The 18,404-nt window shown below is 49.6% G+C and overlaps 1 protein-coding gene across 7 annotated transcripts in view; it reads left to right on the top strand.

Moving 5' to 3' along the window:
• Window positions 1-18,404, top strand: part of NFATC2 (nuclear factor of activated T cells 2) — a 156,654-nt gene that overhangs the window by 38,450 nt on the left and 99,800 nt on the right. For all 7 annotated transcript variants that reach the window (XM_045981377.1, XM_045981376.1, XM_045981375.1 and 4 more), the window contains exon 3: window positions 2,734-2,905. In XM_045981377.1, the coding sequence (XP_045837333.1) occupies window positions 2,734-2,905 (172 nt within the window). The remainder of the gene's footprint in view (window positions 1-2,733; window positions 2,906-18,404) is intronic.

The raw sequence follows: 18,404 nt of genomic DNA, 5'->3' as shown, positions 1-18,404 counted from the left end.
GGCATGGAGCCTGCACAAAGGAAGAATGCAGAAAAAGGGGCAGCAGTTACCTGGTGAGGTGAGGGGACAGGCCAAGGCTCGCCCAGCTAGTTAATGACTGCATTGGAAATGAAGAACCTCGAGTTCTCAACTCCTTGTTCTCTCTGCTACAGATTATCTCCAGAATGTGATTCGTGTAATGATTGAGACTGGGGAAGAACATTGATATAAAATCAGATCATGCTGCATGTGTCTGATACTTTACTGTTTATAAAGACTTTATCATTTCTCCTTCCATCTCCATTCTGTGGCTGGATCCAAATGGTTCTGAATGCTGTAAGAATTTTCTATAAGATCGAGAGGATAGGGTGTTCAGGGAAGTCTCCTGATAATATTTGTCTCAAGGTATGCAGAGCAGAGGGCTGAAATTCACATACAGCATTTTACGTTGGCTCCGATGGTCTAATTCTTAAGATTGTATCATGGTCATCAAAGACGTATTCTGGAACCAAGGAAAATTTGAAGTTGATACTTAGAGATATCCCACTGGATCTTCTACTCCTGGATTTTTTTTTCCCCTTGATACTTCAAAAGATAATGCAGGGGTGAAGTGATCTTTTATGAGCTTCAATTTGTACACTTAAAAAAGCGTAACTTGCCTACATAATGAGAGTACAGGCATTTGTCACACGTGGCGTCTGAGCTGCAGACAGAAGCAGAAAGCACGTTGCCACTGAAGCTAAGGTGGACACCAGACTTCAGGGTAAGGGGGGGCGTCAGGCAGGTAACTTCAGGAGGCAGCTAGTTGCAAAGAGGAGCTGGAGATCTGCTTGCAGAGTGAGGACGTAAGTTTAGGTTGGATTGTATGTTCACGTTGAGCTCCAGCACTGATGGAGTTTATGGGGTGCCCCCCCCATCTCCCCTTGGTACTGCTGTGACGGAGAAGGGATGGAATTGGTTTCCCTGCAAATGCTGAACTAAGTCCAGATGATAATGTCAGCTTTCAACAGCTCGGGGCTTAGCGGCAAAGAAGATGCTGAGTGGATTAATGATTGGTGCCCTATGTGCAAAATCAGGACACAGTGACACAAATCCATGTATTTGCAACTTTGAAGCTACTTCGATTTTCTTTTTTTTTGGAAGATTTTATTTATTTGAGAGAGAGTATGAGAGAGAGAGAGAGCATAAGGGAGGTGCAAGGAGGAAGCAGACTCCCCACCGAGCAGGGAGCCTGACTCGGACCTCAGTCATGGGACTCCTGGATCATGACCTGAGCCAAAGGCAGGTGCTTAACCTGCTGAGCCACCCACGTGGCCCTGAAGCTACTTTAAATATACAGGGCTTCTTTGAAATAAAGCTGTTTTCTCATTCATTGATTCATTCATGTTTCCCTCCATTCAGCCATCTACCCACCCAATGAGTAGTCACTGAGAACCTATCAAACGTCACGTATGCTCTAGAGTCATTCTATAAGTGAGAAATTTTCTTGGCCCTCTTATAAATAAATAAGTTAAGAGGTAGTGTAGAGATATGCGTGGGGCACTGGACTGAGAGGCAAGACGTGTAAGTTGCCACCGTGGCATGTCTTGCTTTGTGATCTTGAGGAAATGTCTGTGTTCTCTGAGGCTCCAAAGGGATGGTCCAGATACATCATTAATGCCTCAGTCAATTCTTAAATGACATCATTTTTACCATATATCAAGTACCTATTGAGTGTGCTGGGTAGGTTTAAGATTCTATAGGAAAATAAAACTTAATGCATATCATTACAACTTCAGATGTAAAGGCATATATATATATATCTTTAATACCATAACCATAAGTTAATTAGATTGTCTATAAGAGATAACTATTTATTTGGAATATGCACTATATATAGGGAAACATAATTATAGCCTAATATTTATTGAGGAGTTATTGCGCTAAGGTCTTCATATGATCTCAGTATCCCCATTTCTCAGTCAAGGAAACTAAGGCCTAGGAAGGTAGAGTCAGGCATTTGCCCAAAGCAGTTAGAGGTGGATCTTGGAGTTGAACTTGGGTGGGTGATTCCAGTCATGTTCTTGACCTTTACTCTTCCTTTAAATTTAAGGGTCTCTAAATTTAGCCACCTCTCTGGTTAGATGATCTGTACTTGCCCTGATAAGCAATGGCTGTAACTGGAAATGATCTCTCCCTAGAATTCGCTGTTAATTAAAAGTATCAGATTTGGAAATAGAGCCAAAATAACCCTCAGGTGGCATCTGGTCCATTTATTATGTTATTATAAGACATTGAAGGTAAATCAGGTGAGGTTACTTGCCTAAAGTAATATGGCACATTCATGACACACGTGGGCCCCTGATTTCCACTTCAGTGTACTTTCTCGCACACTTGTTGCTTTGGAAAAGGAGAACATTCTGGGAAAAAGGTGATTTTTAGAGGTAGGAGGTGGTACTCTTTAAAATTCCCAGAGGAAAAGAAGTCGTAGCAATTAGAAGTACGCTAGAACTCGCACGTCATGAAGTTAGCTTTGTAAATGGAGATGTCAGTCGCACTGTTGTCGTCAAAGATGGAAGAGAAAAACCAAGAAAAAGATCTCTACTTTGTGAAGAGTCCGACCTATCCTGAGAAATACATGCTTTCCAACAGCCAGTATTTTACTCATACATCCACTGGACATGAGTTTTCAGAAAAGGGACCATTTACTTTTATTGTACAGGTTGACTGGTTCTGATTTCTTGAACACATTACTGACTCTGTCTCCTCCTTCAGCATCCCAGTGACTGCATCTCTCCCTCCGCTTGAGTGGCCGCTCTCCCACCAGTCGGGCTCCTATGAGCTGCGGATAGAGGTGCAGCCCAAGCCACATCACCGCGCCCACTATGAGACCGAAGGCAGCCGAGGGGCTGTCAAAGCTCCAACTGGTGGCCACCCAGTTGTTCAGGTATGGATTTGAATTCTTTTCCTTTTTTGTGTCCTTCATTTACCAGTAGGTGGGCTACTTTTGCTCAGCCACTGCCTCTTGCTTGTTGGGTTGTGGTATGTGTCTCAGCCTCCTACTTGTCTGACGGATTAGAGAATTTGAGGTGGAATTAGTGTCCAAGGCTGGTCCAGTTACTCAGAGGACAGAGAAGAAAGTCTTCCTGAGCTGGATAAGGAAGGAAATAGCTCAAGCTACTTCTTCCCTTCTCTTTCTGATGGAACAATTGCTAGATTTTGCAGAAGTTTGTGTATTGGCAGAAGGTTTCTGAAGCCATTATTTCGGGGCTAAATTTCAGATGCATGTCCACTGAGGAAATTCCATACACTCTTGTAAAATATAGAAAACTAGGAGAAAATTAACTATTCTTAGCATTTTTGTATATTCCTTGTTGCCTTTTGTTCTATTCATAAACATGGCAATGTTTATATAAATATTTTTAAAGATTTTATTTATTAGTGAGAGAGAAAGCACAAGCAGGGGAGTAGCGGGCAGAGCAGGCAAGGGAGAAGCAGGCTCCTTGCCGGGCAGGGAGCCCACTGTGGGGGCCAAATCCCAGGACCTTGGGAAGGCAGATGCTCAACCGACTGAGCCATCCAGGTGTCCCGGCAATGTCTATTAAAGTACATTTATATGCTTGATGTTACTGTGGTTGGCACTCTGATATTTTTTTATATTATACCGTGAGCATTTCCTCCTGTTTTTTTCTTAATCATTATCTTTTATGTCTGTGGCTTTTGATTTAACCTCAGACTTTTTTTTTTTTCAAAATAAATAGAGACGTGTGCATTTTTCTGCAAAATAATTTAAGCTGAAATGATCTTTCGTAATTGTGTTATCTGTTCAACCGAGACTGCTGATTGGTGCTCACCAACCCGCTCAAGCGAGCAGAACCTTCAGGACCTATCAATTTACCTCTTACTTGCATTTGCCTTAAAGCGGATGTATTCTATGATAAGAATTCTATGATGCATTAGAACCCTCTAGAGAGGTTAACAATGCAGATTCCTCAGCATCCCCTGAAACAAAAAACACAACCCCCAACCCTGAGATCTCCACAGGGGCTTTCGGTGTATGCACCTGGTTAAGGACTTCTACGAAAATATTAGGAACTTACAAATCCTGACCAGTTTGCTTTTTCTAGAGCCGCCATCATAGCTATTTCGGTATTTGTGCCTCTTCCTTGCTTCTTTACCTTGACCATGAGCTGCCTTTTCTTCTTTCTTTGCATGCCTCGTAATTATCGATTATCTCCTGATGTTGGGAGGACAGTATGTGCACTGGGCATTATCGCGACTGGATTTTGTTATCTTCTGCTGAAGGTAGCTGAGTGACTGGATGATCACTGTGAACTTGCGTGACATTTGGTTTTAGACTCTGTCAGGGCTGCTCTCACGAAGCCTTTCTCTAAGGCGTACCCTTATTTCTAAGGCACAATCTTTTTGGATGCTTGGTGAGTCCACGCTGGTGGTATGGAAGCTGTCCTCGGGTGGAGAGCTGGAGTGAACATGGGCTCACCTCCTGTGTTTCCTTTTCGTCAGTGGCCACAGTCATGTGCTGCGCGCTGTCTAACGCCTGGCAGAAGTTGACTTACATGTGTTTGTCCTGACTTACTGGTTGTTGACGGTGGGAGGGCTAGTCTGATAACTGTTTACTTTGTCATGCATGAAAATTGCGTTTTTTGGGAAAAGAAGTCTTTATATCATTACTGATCTAGGATTATGAATTCTAGGATGGGGACTTCCGGCTCGGAGGGTGGCGTTAGTCCGTGCGTTAGTAGTGATAGAAAGAGAAACTCAAGGCAGATTAGAAGGGGGATTCGGGGCTTGTCTGAGGAGGCTACTATTGCAAAACCAGGCCAGGAGACTCGGGAAGAAGCTGGACTCGAGAATGGCCCAAAATGTACTTCTTTGTTCCATCAACTCATTCAACAAGTGGATTCATTCTACCCGTGCTTGTCGAGCGCCTTCTTTCCGCCATACACTGTGCTTGATACTAAAATACAACGAAGAATAACAAAAGTTTTGGTCTCTTTCTTCTTGGAGCTCATGGTCTAGGGGGGAAGAGTGTCATTGACTAAAAAGTCATAAATGATAAAAGTACGAATGGTGCCGGGCAGCGTGAAGGAAAAGAACATGAGGCTCTGGGAGTGTGGAATGGAGGAGTCAAGGAAAACAAGGGAAGAACATCTGCTGAGATTTCAGTGAGAAGGAGACTGGGGCCTGGGATGCATCAAGGGAACAGCACGTGCAAGGGCCCAGAGGCCGAAGGAAACAGAGGGAACCACGCCGGAGGACTGAAGGAGGCCAGTGTAACTGGAGCAGGAAGACAGAGGGAGGGGGAGAGAGGTAGGCAGGGGCCAGAGCCGGCAGGGCCTGGGTAGCCAAGGGGGATGGAGTGTTTGGCTTCATCCTGAGACGTGAGAAGCAGGAAAGAAACACGATCTGATTCAGGCTTTGATAAGACCCCGCTCTGATTGTTCCACTGGAGTAGGAGCTGAGATGAGGAGAGAGTTAGCAGGCTCCCTCCGTGGTCTCTGTCCTTAGGGCCGTGTGCTATCTCCATTCTCTAATCACTCATCAAAGGTGGGTTGAGCACTGCTGTGTTCCAGGCACGGTTCTAGATTCTGGGATATGTTATGAGCAGACCAGTGAGAAAGCTCAGCCTCATGGGTTTACAGTTGAGCAAAATGGAAACCATAGTCGTTGACACTCAGCATATGCTTTACTGTGTCCAGACCCTCTTCTGAGTGCTGTATATGTTCATTGATTCAGTCCCCAAAGGGGCCCTAAGAAGCAGGTTGCAATTAGGTCAAAGAGACGTCAAGACCTCAGCGTCCTGGCTGTCAAGTGGGCCTGGGATTTGGCCCCCTGGGGTTGGTTCTACCCGCTACACAATGTTCCTGAATGTTCATGTCCCTCTGCAGACCATCCCTCCCTGACTCCACACTCTTACCAGGCTCAGAAATCCTGGGAGACAATTGGCCACACCTCCTGCCTATCAATTTCATGTGCTGTCCCCATACCGGCTCATTGGGGCCAAAATTGTGATTTCTCAGGGAGACCATAATTGGCCCTGGTTGGGAAGACCTTCTGGTCCAGTTGGTGGAGCCAGAGAGGTCAGACCATGTGCAGTGCTAGGCTCTGCTCACCCTTTCATCTAGGGCCTGGGCCATGGAAAGTTCCAGAGAAGGGAATGGATGGGATGTACTGAACTGTGCTCATGCCCCTCCTTCTGACAGCCCCCAAGGATCCCTCCCTCTTCGTGCTTGTAACTTTGAAAACCCAGGGCCTCACTGAGAAGTTTGTAGCCACATTCTCTAAAGATACAAAGTGAAATATTAAAAAAAAAATCATTTGAATAGATTATGTTCTCTTCAAAATGCAATGTGCTAACCACTGACTTTTAGCACAGTAAGTCAGTTTTTAGAAAACTTCTTTGAAAAATGAAGTGAAGAGGGGACTTAAAACCCCTTTCGAAATCTGGAGGGTTGCCCTTTGGTTCCCAGAAGAGCAGCGAAGCCCGTTTTGTACCTTGCCTAGATGCCTCTGCCGGTTTCTCTCTTGATCTGTCTCTATCTCTACATCTGTTTCTATTTCTGTATTCTGCCATGGCTCCTTCCCCCCCTCAATGATTGGTCCCCACCCTTTTCTTTTTTATTTACCACACTATAAAACTTCATTTTTTTTTTTACGTGCCTAGTGGTTTTATGCTCGTCTTTAGATGAAAATAAAATGAGTACAAGATCATTTCATTCTTTCTTTACATATAAAATTAAAAACCTTAAATGTGGGCCACGTTTCGCTGCCTTTTTTTTTTTTTTAAAGATTTTTAAAGACTTTAGTTATTTATTTGTCAGAGAGAGAGAAAGATCAAGCACATGCAGGCAGAGTGGCAGCAGAGACAGAGAGAGAAGCAGGCTCCCTGCCAAGCAAGGAGTCGGATGTGGGACTCGATCCCAGAACGCTGGGATCATGACCTGGGCCAAAGGCAGCCGCTTAACCAACTGAGCCACCCAGGCGTCCCTTGTTTTGTTTTTGAATGTCCCTTGGCCTTGGAGGAAAGTTTGCTCCAAACCTTAAATGCTTTCTGATATCTCCTGACTCTTTCACTTGGCAGATATTTTGTTGAGGGCCTACTGTGTGCCAGGCACGGTGCTCAGTGCTGATAATACAGTGATGGGGGAGACAGTTTCTGCCCTGGGGGAGCCCAGGGACCGCTAGAGGTATCCAGTCGACCAGAATGGTTTGGTGCAACCATTGCTGAGATGTGGGTGAGTCCGGGAGGCAGGGGAGGGCAACCTGGAATGACACCTGGCCTCTAGGACTAGACACGATGACTGATTAGGAGTCCAGCTGTTGGATTTCCAGTGGGGGACGGGTAACTACTTAACGAAACCAAGCATGCCAGGAGAGTACTTGGACGACCTGCTGTAGAAGGGGGTCTTGCTGAGGATGTGGACTTATCAGCTGGGACCGAGAGCAAGTGACAGAGCCAGCAAAGAGAGGAATGACGCCCTCCTCGTCTGTTTCTCTAGCTCTCTGGGTAGGAGTGGGCGAATGTTCCTTGCACGGGGTGTGGTGTGTGCAGAAGTCCTGAGGCAGGGAGGGACTTGGTGTGTCTGTGTTGCTGAAGGAGGGCCAGTATCACTCGAGTTTAGCTTGGGGGTGAGGGGTTGGCAGGACCATGCTGTGTGGGACCCTAAGCCAAGGGGAGGAGCTCGGGTGTTATTCCAGGGAAGGGAAAGGGAGTGACAAATTTTGAGTAGAGGAGGAAAGCGATTCTGATTTACTATTTCTAAGATCATTTGGGCTTCTTTCCAGGGAGCGGGTTAGAAGGGGTAAGGGAGGAAGCAGGGTGACGAATTTGATGGGTTGGGGGAGGTGCCAGGTAAAGGTCAAGCTGCAGCAGACAAGGGGGCAGTGGGAGGAGAAGGGTGGGGAGGGACTCTACGATGTGACCTTCGGGACTCAGTGCTGGCTTCCATATGGTAGTGGAAGGGCACCTGGCTAGGGATGGTGTCCCGGGCCATGTGGGGAGACTGGGGGAAGGATCGTTTTCTTAAGGGCAGATGATGGCTTCAGTTCGGGGTATAGGAAGTTGGGCTTGTGAGGTATCCAAGTAAAGATGCCAGCAGGCAGTTGGACTTAAGAGCCAGGAGCTCAGAAGCAAAGTGCGGCCTTTCTATCTCTCAGGCCTGTGGAATGCCACAGAATCATATGTGCCGTCCCTAGAAGGCTTAGCACAAATTCACTTGGAAGGGGTTATTTCCCACACCCTAATAAGAACCTGCATCCTCACAAACTGACAAGCTGGTGGGAGCTGGACAGTGAAAAGAAATGGCCGAATTGGCCAAAGGTCAGGAAGCACTTAGGGAGTGGTGGGGAGTAGGGCATGGCTGAGTGTGTGCCTGTTCTCCAGCAGGCAGCCACTGTTCAGTCCCCCTTGGTTGTACCACGTGGGAATGTGGGCCCAGCATTGCCAGGTTCTAGAGGTTTTCTTCAGGAGAAGCCAGGAATCTGAATATTCATGTGAAATTTCTAGTTCTCAAGTGTTCGCCACTAAATCCACCTCTGGGTTCGATTCAGCTCCAGGCAAATATCCTCCAGTTCATATCGTCTGGGGGTAAATAAGGTCTGTGCTACTTGAAGCTTTATCAAATAGAAAGGGAGATAAGAGAGAAGCTATAGTTATACGATTTCTAAGAATTGTCTGGTTGGGGGAGGAGGGCTGTGAGCAGCCAGGCCCACGTTGTTTGTTTTATAAAAGCTTTAAATCCCATTGAAATAGAATAAGCTTATAGTTCTTTCCCAGGGCCAAGGAATCTTAATTCCCTGGCCTGACTTTGACCGGTAAGGAGCAGAAGGGAAAGGGAACCACTTGACTTGCCTTCAAAGAGCCACGTGCTCTGTGGCAGAACCCAGTCATCACTTCCTCATTCTGGTTCAGGGGAAGATGCGGGGGTCTTTCATTGGACCAGACTTCCATGCCCAGGCTGCTTTGCAAAACTGGGCTTTAAGTATTTCCACAGCTCCTCAGCTAATGGAATCTCCTAATACTCCAGCTGACTTTGGGCTGTGTAATACCATTGTCGTGGAATCCTTTCCCTGCCTGCTTCCAGACCCTGTAAGCATATTCCTGCATAGAAATTTCCTAGTAGAGAACACTTCCCTTATCCATCACCTTCCTTATCCATCCTGGTGCTCTCCAAACACATTCTTCTTACCACTCTCTAGGACTCGTTTTCAGCTGAAAGAATGCTCAGAAAGGCATCCTTTCAGTTAGACAGGGACCAGAATGAAAATTCGTAACCATAGTACGCACCTCCAAAGACAATTCTTTCAAACAGATGTTCAGACGTATGGAAAAAACAGAGCTGGTTCCTTTCAGAGAAATTCCTTACAGATGCAGAAACCTGATCTATGTTTCCCGCCAGGTAAGAGTGGCGAGCTTTGCAGGGTGGGGAGCCAGAGGCCAGGGGCGCACCCGTCCACCTACCTCCCCGCTCCCCGCCCACCCCGCCCCCATCCAGAGGAGGCTGGTCAAGTCTCCAAGCTTTCATCTCCTAGAACGGACTGAGAGGCTGTGATTTTCATCCTGTTGGATTTTAGCCTCCGTCCTCTCTGCAACTCACTTTCAATTAAATCTCGGAAAGGGCAGAGAGAAGCCTGGCGGAGTTTTCTCCTTCCCAGGCAAAGCCGCAGTCCTGACAGTGAGCAGCGCACCTTTGGCAGTGGGCTGTGCACGTGGCCTTCCATTTGACTAACCAAATGCTGTGCTCCGTGAGGCTCCCCGCCCAACCCTCTCTGCTCCTTAGTCATGAAACATGAAGCTCGTCCTGCACATGCTGATGTGTCTAGGGGCTGCCGCGTTGGCTTCTCCAGAGGGAAGGCACAGAGGGGTGGCTCGAGTTTCCGAGGAGGAGAGTGTGTTCTGAGATCCCCAGAGGTCCCTCTGCTCGTTCATCCATTCCTCTGAAATTTACCAAGCCCCTTCTGTGTGCCAGGCACCGTTCCAGGTGCGAGGATGTGGCTTCCAACCGAACAGACAAGGGTCCTCTGGCCCCGCGGAGCTTCTGTTCTGGCTGCGGGGAGATAAGAACTCTGCAGAGTAGGAAAAGTTAAATCATATGCTGGAAGGTGATAAGTATGGTGGGAAAGACTGCCAGGCCCAGAGGAGCTGGGAGGGATTGAGAGGTCTTTCTGAGCAGGTGGCCTTGGAGCAAAGGAGGAGAGGAGGGAGGAACACGTGCAGGGATCCGGGGAGGAGTGCTCTGGGCCCAGCCAGGGCAGGGCCTGGCAACACAGAGGTGGCCAAGGTGCAGGGTGAGCTGGGAGGGGTGTGGAGGAGACGGAGGCCCAGAGGAACGAGCATGAGCACATTCGGGCTTTGGACACTGAGGCCTTTTATTCCCAGGGAGGCGGGAGCCCGGAGGGATGGGATCTGACTTAGGTCCCAGCAGCATCCCTCCAGCTGCTGTGCTGGTGAGAACAGTCTGCAGGGGGGCCAGGGAAGAGGCAGGGAGGGGGTCGGGCTGCTGCTGTCGGCCAGGTAAGAGGGGAGGGTGGCTGCCCGGGTTTGGGGGCGGAGGGCAGGAGCAGTGGTTGGCTTGTGGGTATCTTTGGAAAGCCGGGCTAACTGGTTTGAGAGATTGGCTCTGGTCGAGAGGCACGGGTGTGGTTGTATAGTGTTGGGAAAGCCTGGAGTCCCCAGTCCCGAGTGACCCTGCTGGTCCCCACAGAGATTTCGCTGACTTTCAGAGGGAAGATCCCTTCCGGGGGGGCCTGACCCAGCCTTCTCATGTGAAGATGGGGGTGGGGCAGGGTGGAGATGCGGCCGCCAGCCTTTGCAGGAACCGAGCTCCCCGGCCTCCCCTTGGTTATACCAGTCAGTCTCTCTGTCATAACACTGGCCGTTCACTTAAAAATTCCGGAGAGGGCCGTCTAAGCCTCCTGCATCTGCGGGCCAGATGTGGCCTCCCGTGTGTGACCTCGAGTGGCCAAAGAGGCTTCGTGAAAGAACAGAGATGGGTGCTGGCTTCCAGGGGTGAGCCGAGTGGAAGAGAGGGGGGTGTCCAGGGCGCGGCCGGTGGAGGTGTGGGTGCCAAGCGGGTGTGGGATTGGGTGATACGGTGTGCACACATTGTGCGCCAAAGGCACACCCATGGTAGGCAGTGCTTCTAAATCACGTTACAAGATAAACAGTCACGACTCAGTGGGACATTGTTCCCCCACAGGGAGAAGACAGAAAGCTTCCAGAATCTTGGAGAAAGAGTTGTTCCCACAAGACTGATTAAGTCTGAGGCTTGCAATATGTCTGGCAGGCAGTGGGGCCATATAAGGGGAACTTGATGTGTTCCCCGAACAACTTTTTGGGTCCCTCCTATGGGCCGGACACTGTGTTGTAATGATGAGAGCTGCACTTATGGAGCACTTACTGTATACTTTCCTTGGAGTAACCTACTTTATCTTTGCAGTGATGCCGTGGAGTGTAGGTGGTAGAATTACTACTCTCCTTTTACAGACAAGGAAACCGGGACACAGAGAGCTTAAGCAACTTGCCTGATGTCACCCAGCTGGTCAGCGGTGGGGATGATTGGGACACAGGAGGCCCGAAGCCAGAGCCTACCTTTAACCACTGGTGTGCACTGCCTCTGGGAAGCTGGTGTTTTGGAGCAAGGTAGTCCTAGGGTTCATTAGCTCTGGGACTCTGTGGCCCTGGCTGGGCTATAATTTCTTCAGTTGTAAAGCGATGAAGGCTGCGTCTTTCGGATTATTTGTTTCATTGCGTCAAGAGTCATGAGGACGCTAAACATGGGTGTCCAGCGTGATCTTTGGCCTAAAGCAGGCGTTTAATCCGCTGTTCTTTTTGTTGAGAAATAGAGCGATCGAGTTGGACCTGGGATCTTCCGAGCTGCGCTAGCCTAAAATTAGATGCTGGTGTCCGTTCAGGCTTTTTCTGGTGGAGTGAAGCGAATCTGAGACTCATGGAGGGGACTGGGAGGGTCTGAGGGTTGTTTATATACCATTGTGTGTTCTGGATATGACCTTACTTCACCCTTGCAACCACATAAGAAAGGTGGGGCTGTTTTTCCCGTTCATAGGGGAAGAGAGAGGCACAGGGGACGGGAACTCACATCATTTGCCTAAAGACGACTAGCTTACCGCCCTCGCCTTGGCTTTTAGCTTCTGGGTTCTGATCCTCCCACTTAACCTTTCATTCCTCCTCACCTGCTCGCAGCCAGCCCTGCACGAGGTCCCAGCACAGAGCACCGCAGCTGGGGTTCCTGCGAGGGTAGGAACCGGGCCAGTGTTGGGCATCCAGGTCCTACCCTCGTCTCTACTTTCTCCACCGAGCGACCCCAAGTGAAGCGAAGATTTTTCGCTGGTCCTGTGAGAAAGGAGGCATCTGCCGGAGACTGGTTTTAAAGCACCTGTCGGCTGGACCGTGCCACAGTCAGGGAGGGGCGGTGATGGCTTCTCGAAGGGGCCCTCCTCCCTCTGCAGCAGCAGCAAAGCCGTTCCCCAGACCCTGGGAGACAGTGGGGGACGTTCAGGCCACTTGTTCGGAGCCTCCTGGCAGGCTGTGGGCTGGCTCTGCCCACACCCGTGTCTGTTTATTGAGCACTTGCTATGTGACAATCATGCCCTGTGCACGGCTTCAGGCAGGAATGCTGTCCCTGTTCGGTGCATGGGGAAGCAGGCTCAGAGGCGTCGGGGGGCCTTCTCCAAGGAGCATGTGGTCCTTAGCAACCCTTGACTGAGCTTTCTCTATGTGCCAGCTGCAGGAGTCGTGGTGCTATTATTAACCTCAGGTCCAGAGGAGGAAACTGAGGCCCCAGGTCACAACACTCACTGGGTGGGACGATACCCACACCTCCCTCCTCGGGGCTTTGCAAAGAGTCAATGACCTGACAGGGTGAAGTGCACGGAGCGGGGCCTGTCGGCCCGCAGGTGCTCAGTATGTGCTCACTGTTCCTGTTTCCTATTATTGTTTCTTTTTCTCCACACCATCCTGTTAGGGTGAAAAAAGGAGCATTTGTTCATACGTGGAAGTTTTGATTTCGTGCCACAGTCCTGGAGTCAGGATGGACAGGAGTTAAACACCGCCCACACGGGTGACGTCAATGCCCGTCATGTACTGAGCCGGGGCTCTGCGTGAGGTCAGGGGACTGGCTCAGGGTCATGGGGTCCGCATGTGGCGGGACAGATTTTTTTTTTTCTAAGATTTTGTTTATTTGACAGACAGAGATCACAAGTAGGCAGAGAGGCAGGCAGAGAGAGAGGAGGAAGCAGGCTCCCTGCTGAGCAGAAAGCCTGATGCGGGGCTCCATTCCAGGACCCTGGGATCATGACCTGAGCCAAAGGCAGATGCTTCGCATTTGAGTTCCCCAAATAGGAAGTGAAGCTGAGTTGATCTTTTCGGCATCGTGTATCTAACTGGTCAGACCTTTCTCCGTGAAACTTGGGTTTCTTTTAAGGAACTCCTATCTTCCTGATTTGACATTTATCATCAAACTGTAAATACCGTTCTCATGAATGTAGTTAATGTTAAGCGTTGGCTTACCCCGACGCCAGGCTTGTATCCGCACACACTGGCTGTGTGATTCCTTTGTGTGCACGGGTCCTTTCGCTGTCCATCAGAAAATGACCCATGGAAGACAAACGCAGTAGATATGATCAGCAAGGGTGCAATCCATGAAAAAAGGCAGCAAGAAAGGGTGCAACTGGATGGTGCAGTCAGCTAGCTGGTTAAGTACCAGACTCTTGGTTTTGGCTCAGGTCATGATCTTAGGGAGATCGAGCCCTGCATTGGGCTCCGTGCTCAGTGTGGAGTCTGCTTGGGGTTCTCTCTCCCTCTACCCCTTCCCCTCTGTGCTAGCATGCTCTCTCTCTCTCTCTCTCTCTCCCAAATAAATAAATCTTAAAAGAAAAAGTAGCAAGAAAGTGTTGAATGGGATTTTATGAGTGCTTTTCTGCTTATCCTTCATTTATTCAGCAAATAGTGATGGATTTTCTACCCCATGTTGGGCACTGGTCTAGGTGCTCCCCGCTGTTTGGTCCCCGGGCCAGCAGCACAGACATCCCCTGGAAGCTTGCTAACAATGCAGAATTTTGTGCTGCCCCCCCCAGCCTGCTGAGTCAGAGTCTGCCTTTTCACGAGATCCTCAGGGGATTCCTGTGCGTATTAGAGTCTGAAGCATGTTATTCTAGGACAGGAGACCTCAAGCTATACCATCCAGTCTGGCCTGGCACCTCTTTCTAAATAAAGTTGTACTGGAACATAGTCATGCCCATTCATTTACATACATTTATTTACCCTGCAAGCTAAAGTGGAATCCTGGCCACAGAGAACATATGGCCCACAGAGCCTAACACGTTTACTGTCCTGTCCTTTACAGAAGATGTTGCAGCTCAGAGCTTGAGATAGAGCAGGGAACAGAAAGAAATCCAGCTGTCATGGAACTGACTGTCATGGAGATCGACATACAGCAAACCAAAAAATCTACTCTATTCGGTAGTAAAAAAAAAAAATAAGAAGAAGAAAAATAAGTCAGGAGAGGGGGTGGGAAGATGATTATGAGGTGGTGAGGACGCTATTTAGGGAAGAACTGTCTGAGGAGTTACATTGTAATAGAGTAAGCTCTGTGGCTATCTTGGGGGAAGCAATGTAAGAGAGGGAACAGCCAGTGCAAAGGGCCTGAGGCAGGAACTTTCTTGATGTCCACCTTGTACATCAGTACGGAGTGGGAGCTAGCTGGGTGGGATTTAGAAATTAAGTGTTGCAAGCGATCACAGGTTTTGGTTTTTGGTTTTTCACATGTCCCTTGCTATGGCATTTTAGTGCCTTTTATGAGACCACGGAATGTAGGCAGAGGTGCCCATCTCCCAGCACAGGGAAGTTTTCGGTGTGTCCCTGGATACAGTTGCCCATGAGGGTACATTTCACATTTGCGTATTTATTAAGACAGTGTTCTGACACATTCCTGCAAAGGGTGCCAATGATGAGGTATCTTTCGCTGATCTGCATAAACGAAGGTGTCAGACGCTTCGGCAGTGGCCCTGGTGATGTGATTCCTAAAAAGAGAAGAAAATCTGAGTGTACTTGTCTTTAGGTTTGGGGCATTCCTTTGTCTTTGCGCTGCTTACTCTGCTCAGCTACATTCCCTGCGTGACCCCTTAAAGCATTTGAATTGAACTCTTGACAGCATTTCTGCTGGTTGAAAAGACATCCCGACTCCATGACTTTATTTTTCCAGATGGGGTTTCCGTGGCTTTCCTTGCTTTCTTTTTCCCACCCGCCGTCAGACCAGACAGCCTGGGACTATGGGCGGGGAGTCTTGTCATCCCCACCTCTGCCTGTGTTTGCTGTGCAGCTTCCACTCACACACTTTTCCTCTCTGAGCTGTGGGAGCTCCGGTTGTAAAAAGGGCGGAGGGGAGCTCTGTATGCTTCCTCCTACCTCTCAACTCCCAGGACTCTATGACTCCTCCTGATAGGGATCACCTGAGAAGAAGTGCCTGCATTTACTCTTGTTCACTTAGAGTTGGGAGTTCCAGCCTCTCTTCATCCTGGCCCGCCTTAACCTGTGCTTTCGTAGCTCCAAAGTTGACTCATTCAGGGACCTGAAGCTGGGGTTGTTTGCTTCTTTGTTTAGAATTTGGGGATGAATGAATTAGAAGGAGAATTAGAAATCATTTAGCTGAAAGCCTGGTGTGTCTGATTCATGTGCCATTTTGCCGAGGGCTACAGCTACCATTTCACTGAGGGCTTCAGTTACCATTTCACTGAGGGCTTCAGTTACCATTTCACTGAGGGCTTCTGGCATGTCAGGCCCTTGTGTACACTAACATTGTGTCATTCAGTCTCACACTGAGTACCTGAGCTAGGTACCATCGGCATCAGTTTGCAAATGACCAGATCGAGGCTCAGAGAGATGATGTGAATTATAAAAGTTGCATAGAGACAAAGGGGACAGAGCCACCACTCAGATTGTTAGAAGTAGAGGTTAGGGTGGTCTTAGTTCTTGAGCATGTACAGTATGCCAGACCTTATCTAAGTACCAGTTTGCCTTACCCATTTTAACCCTATGCATTAGGTCGTATAATTTTACAAAGGAGAAAACCAAGTCCCAAATAAATGTGTAACTTACCCAGGGGAAAGCTTATGCAGAGAGTGAGCAGGACCATTTCAGATTTCTAATCTTTTTCTCCTTTTCGTGTACTTCTCTTTGCTCTGTGAACTTTTAGTGCATCCTGTTTACCTGTTGGCATCTTTGTATGCCAGGTCTTTGTATCTGTGCCAGGATGCGGGGGATGCTGGTACTTTGGTGGCCACTGGCTCATTTCTTACTACCGTCCCTCTGCTCCCTGGGGGCAAGCATTGTCATCCCATATCTGGGTGACACCTACAGCCTCTGAACCAGTTTCCCTGTCTCCATTCGTGCCCCTTGTCCGGTCCGCTCTCCACAGCAGCCAGAGGCCTCTCTCTGTTCCATGAGTCCATCAGTCCACACCTGTCTGTTCTGAATCCTGTGCCTCCCCACTCGGTACACACCAGCTCCTTGCCATGGACTACAAGACCTGATGTCACCTGCTCCCTGCCCCCCTCTCTGCTCTTCCTCACTCCACGCCCGCCCTGCTGGCCTCTTGCCGTTCCTCAACCCTTCCAAGGAGGCTCCTGCCTCAGGGCCTTTGTATTTGCTCTTCCCCTCTCCTGAGTCGTCACCTGACTCTCTTCTCTCCTTCACTCAGGTCTCACGTCAACGGTCACCTCTCCCTGATTACTCTCTCAAAACAGCCCCCTTTTCTCCTGCCATCCTCTGTCCCTATACTTGTGATGTTTTGATTCATAACCCGATATATGCCTTTCTTCCCCCCGCCCCTCCTTCTCTCCCACCCATCCATCACCCCTCTGCCACTGCTCCGGCCCCAGTCCCAAGCACGGTGCCTGACACACAGCGGGTCCTTAATGTGCTGCTCAAACCACTGTCCCTGTTGGCACGGGTGAGGCCCACTTTGCCTCGACCCCTCGGCCGAGCGATGCGCCGGGGGGTGGGGTGAGGAGTGGGCTGATACAGGCGGCTCCTGGGTGGCTTTTCCTGTGCTAAAGGAAGTGGAGGAAGGAAGTGACAACAATTAAGAAGGACCAATTCAGTTCAGTGGGCCAAGCCCAGGCTTCCTCTGCCCCTTGTCTCTTTGCCCAGCGTGACTCGGGCTCGCCTGAGGCACCCAGAAGCGTGACTTGATGGAATAGGCATAAGTTCGTTTTATAATGATTAAGAAGAAGAAAAAAAAAAAACCCTTATTTTTCACTTGCCTTTTTCAATCAGTAAGTACGCTGTGGGTGTTCCCTTGTGGCTTTGCGTCAAAGGGAGGATTGTTGTTGGGCTTCGAGTTCCCCCTGGGGCTTCAGCTTTGCTGTGTCTAACTTGAACTTTGAACTTGGGCTTTTCGGGCTGTGCTCGGATGAGGGTCCTGGGGTCCGTCTCGGAACAAGGCAACGGGCTTGTTTATTGTGTCCATGTCTTACCGCATCTCCGTCCTGTTCCGGATTGCCCCTCTCAGCCCCGTCCGGCCCCGGGGGCCGAGGGGAGGCACCGAGCAGTGGACAGCAGGGGCAGCACCCACTGGACCCCGAGGGAGTGTCCTTACCGCGGGGACACTGAAAGTGGCTCCCGGGCGGTGATAGAGCAGAGGCGGTGTAACGCTCCACCAGGGGTCTCTACCAAGTGCCATCAGGGAGAAGAACAGCGCAGAAAAGGGTTGTGCAAAATGGGGTCATATGGCGCTCAGACAATGCGTGCTGGGTTCCTGCAGCCGGGGGGCTCCTGCGCGTTGGCATACGCCTGCTGCCCCTGCTCCCCCACACTCTTCCTCTTAGTGTTTTTGTCTGTGGCTCTTCTTTTCCTTGCCAGGGGAGTCGAAGCACTGGCTCCTTGGCTTTAGACCCCAGGATGCTGATGTCGTTGGCGCCTTGCTGCCCCTTCCCCGGGCAGGGGCGCATCTTGGAAAGTACACGGTCAGGTGGGAGGTGGGCTTCGGGGTGCTGGGGCTTGGGGACCTGGGCCTGAGTCCTGTCCCTTGGACGGCTCCAAGCTCCAGCCTGGGTGTTTAACCTGGCATCTGTTTCTCCACTCCCCCCTTGAATTAAGGAGAAGCCGCATTCTCTCTGAGCTGAATGTTAGGGTCACACTCAAATCCCTATAAGAAAGGAGGCTTCGGGGCTTGCCCCACGGAGATAGGTGGGTTCTTATTTTGCTCACCTGAAGGTCATGGCTAATAGCCCAATGTCTGGTGAGTGACTGGGTGTCCACTGAGGTCCCATGCCGGCCCGCTTCTCAAGTGTGGATGACTCGGAGGCGGGCATACCCGTGCGCGGTCACATTCGGTCCAGTACGTGGCCGTCCTCTCCGAAGCCACCTCCCCCCCGTTCACAGAGGGCATCCAAGTTTGGGCGGCCCA

This window comes from Meles meles, chromosome 16, assembly GCF_922984935.1.
Source record: "Meles meles chromosome 16, mMelMel3.1 paternal haplotype, whole genome shotgun sequence".
Taxonomy (NCBI): domain Eukaryota; kingdom Metazoa; phylum Chordata; class Mammalia; order Carnivora; family Mustelidae; genus Meles; species Meles meles.
This window is presented reverse-complemented; position numbering and strand designations above follow the sequence as displayed.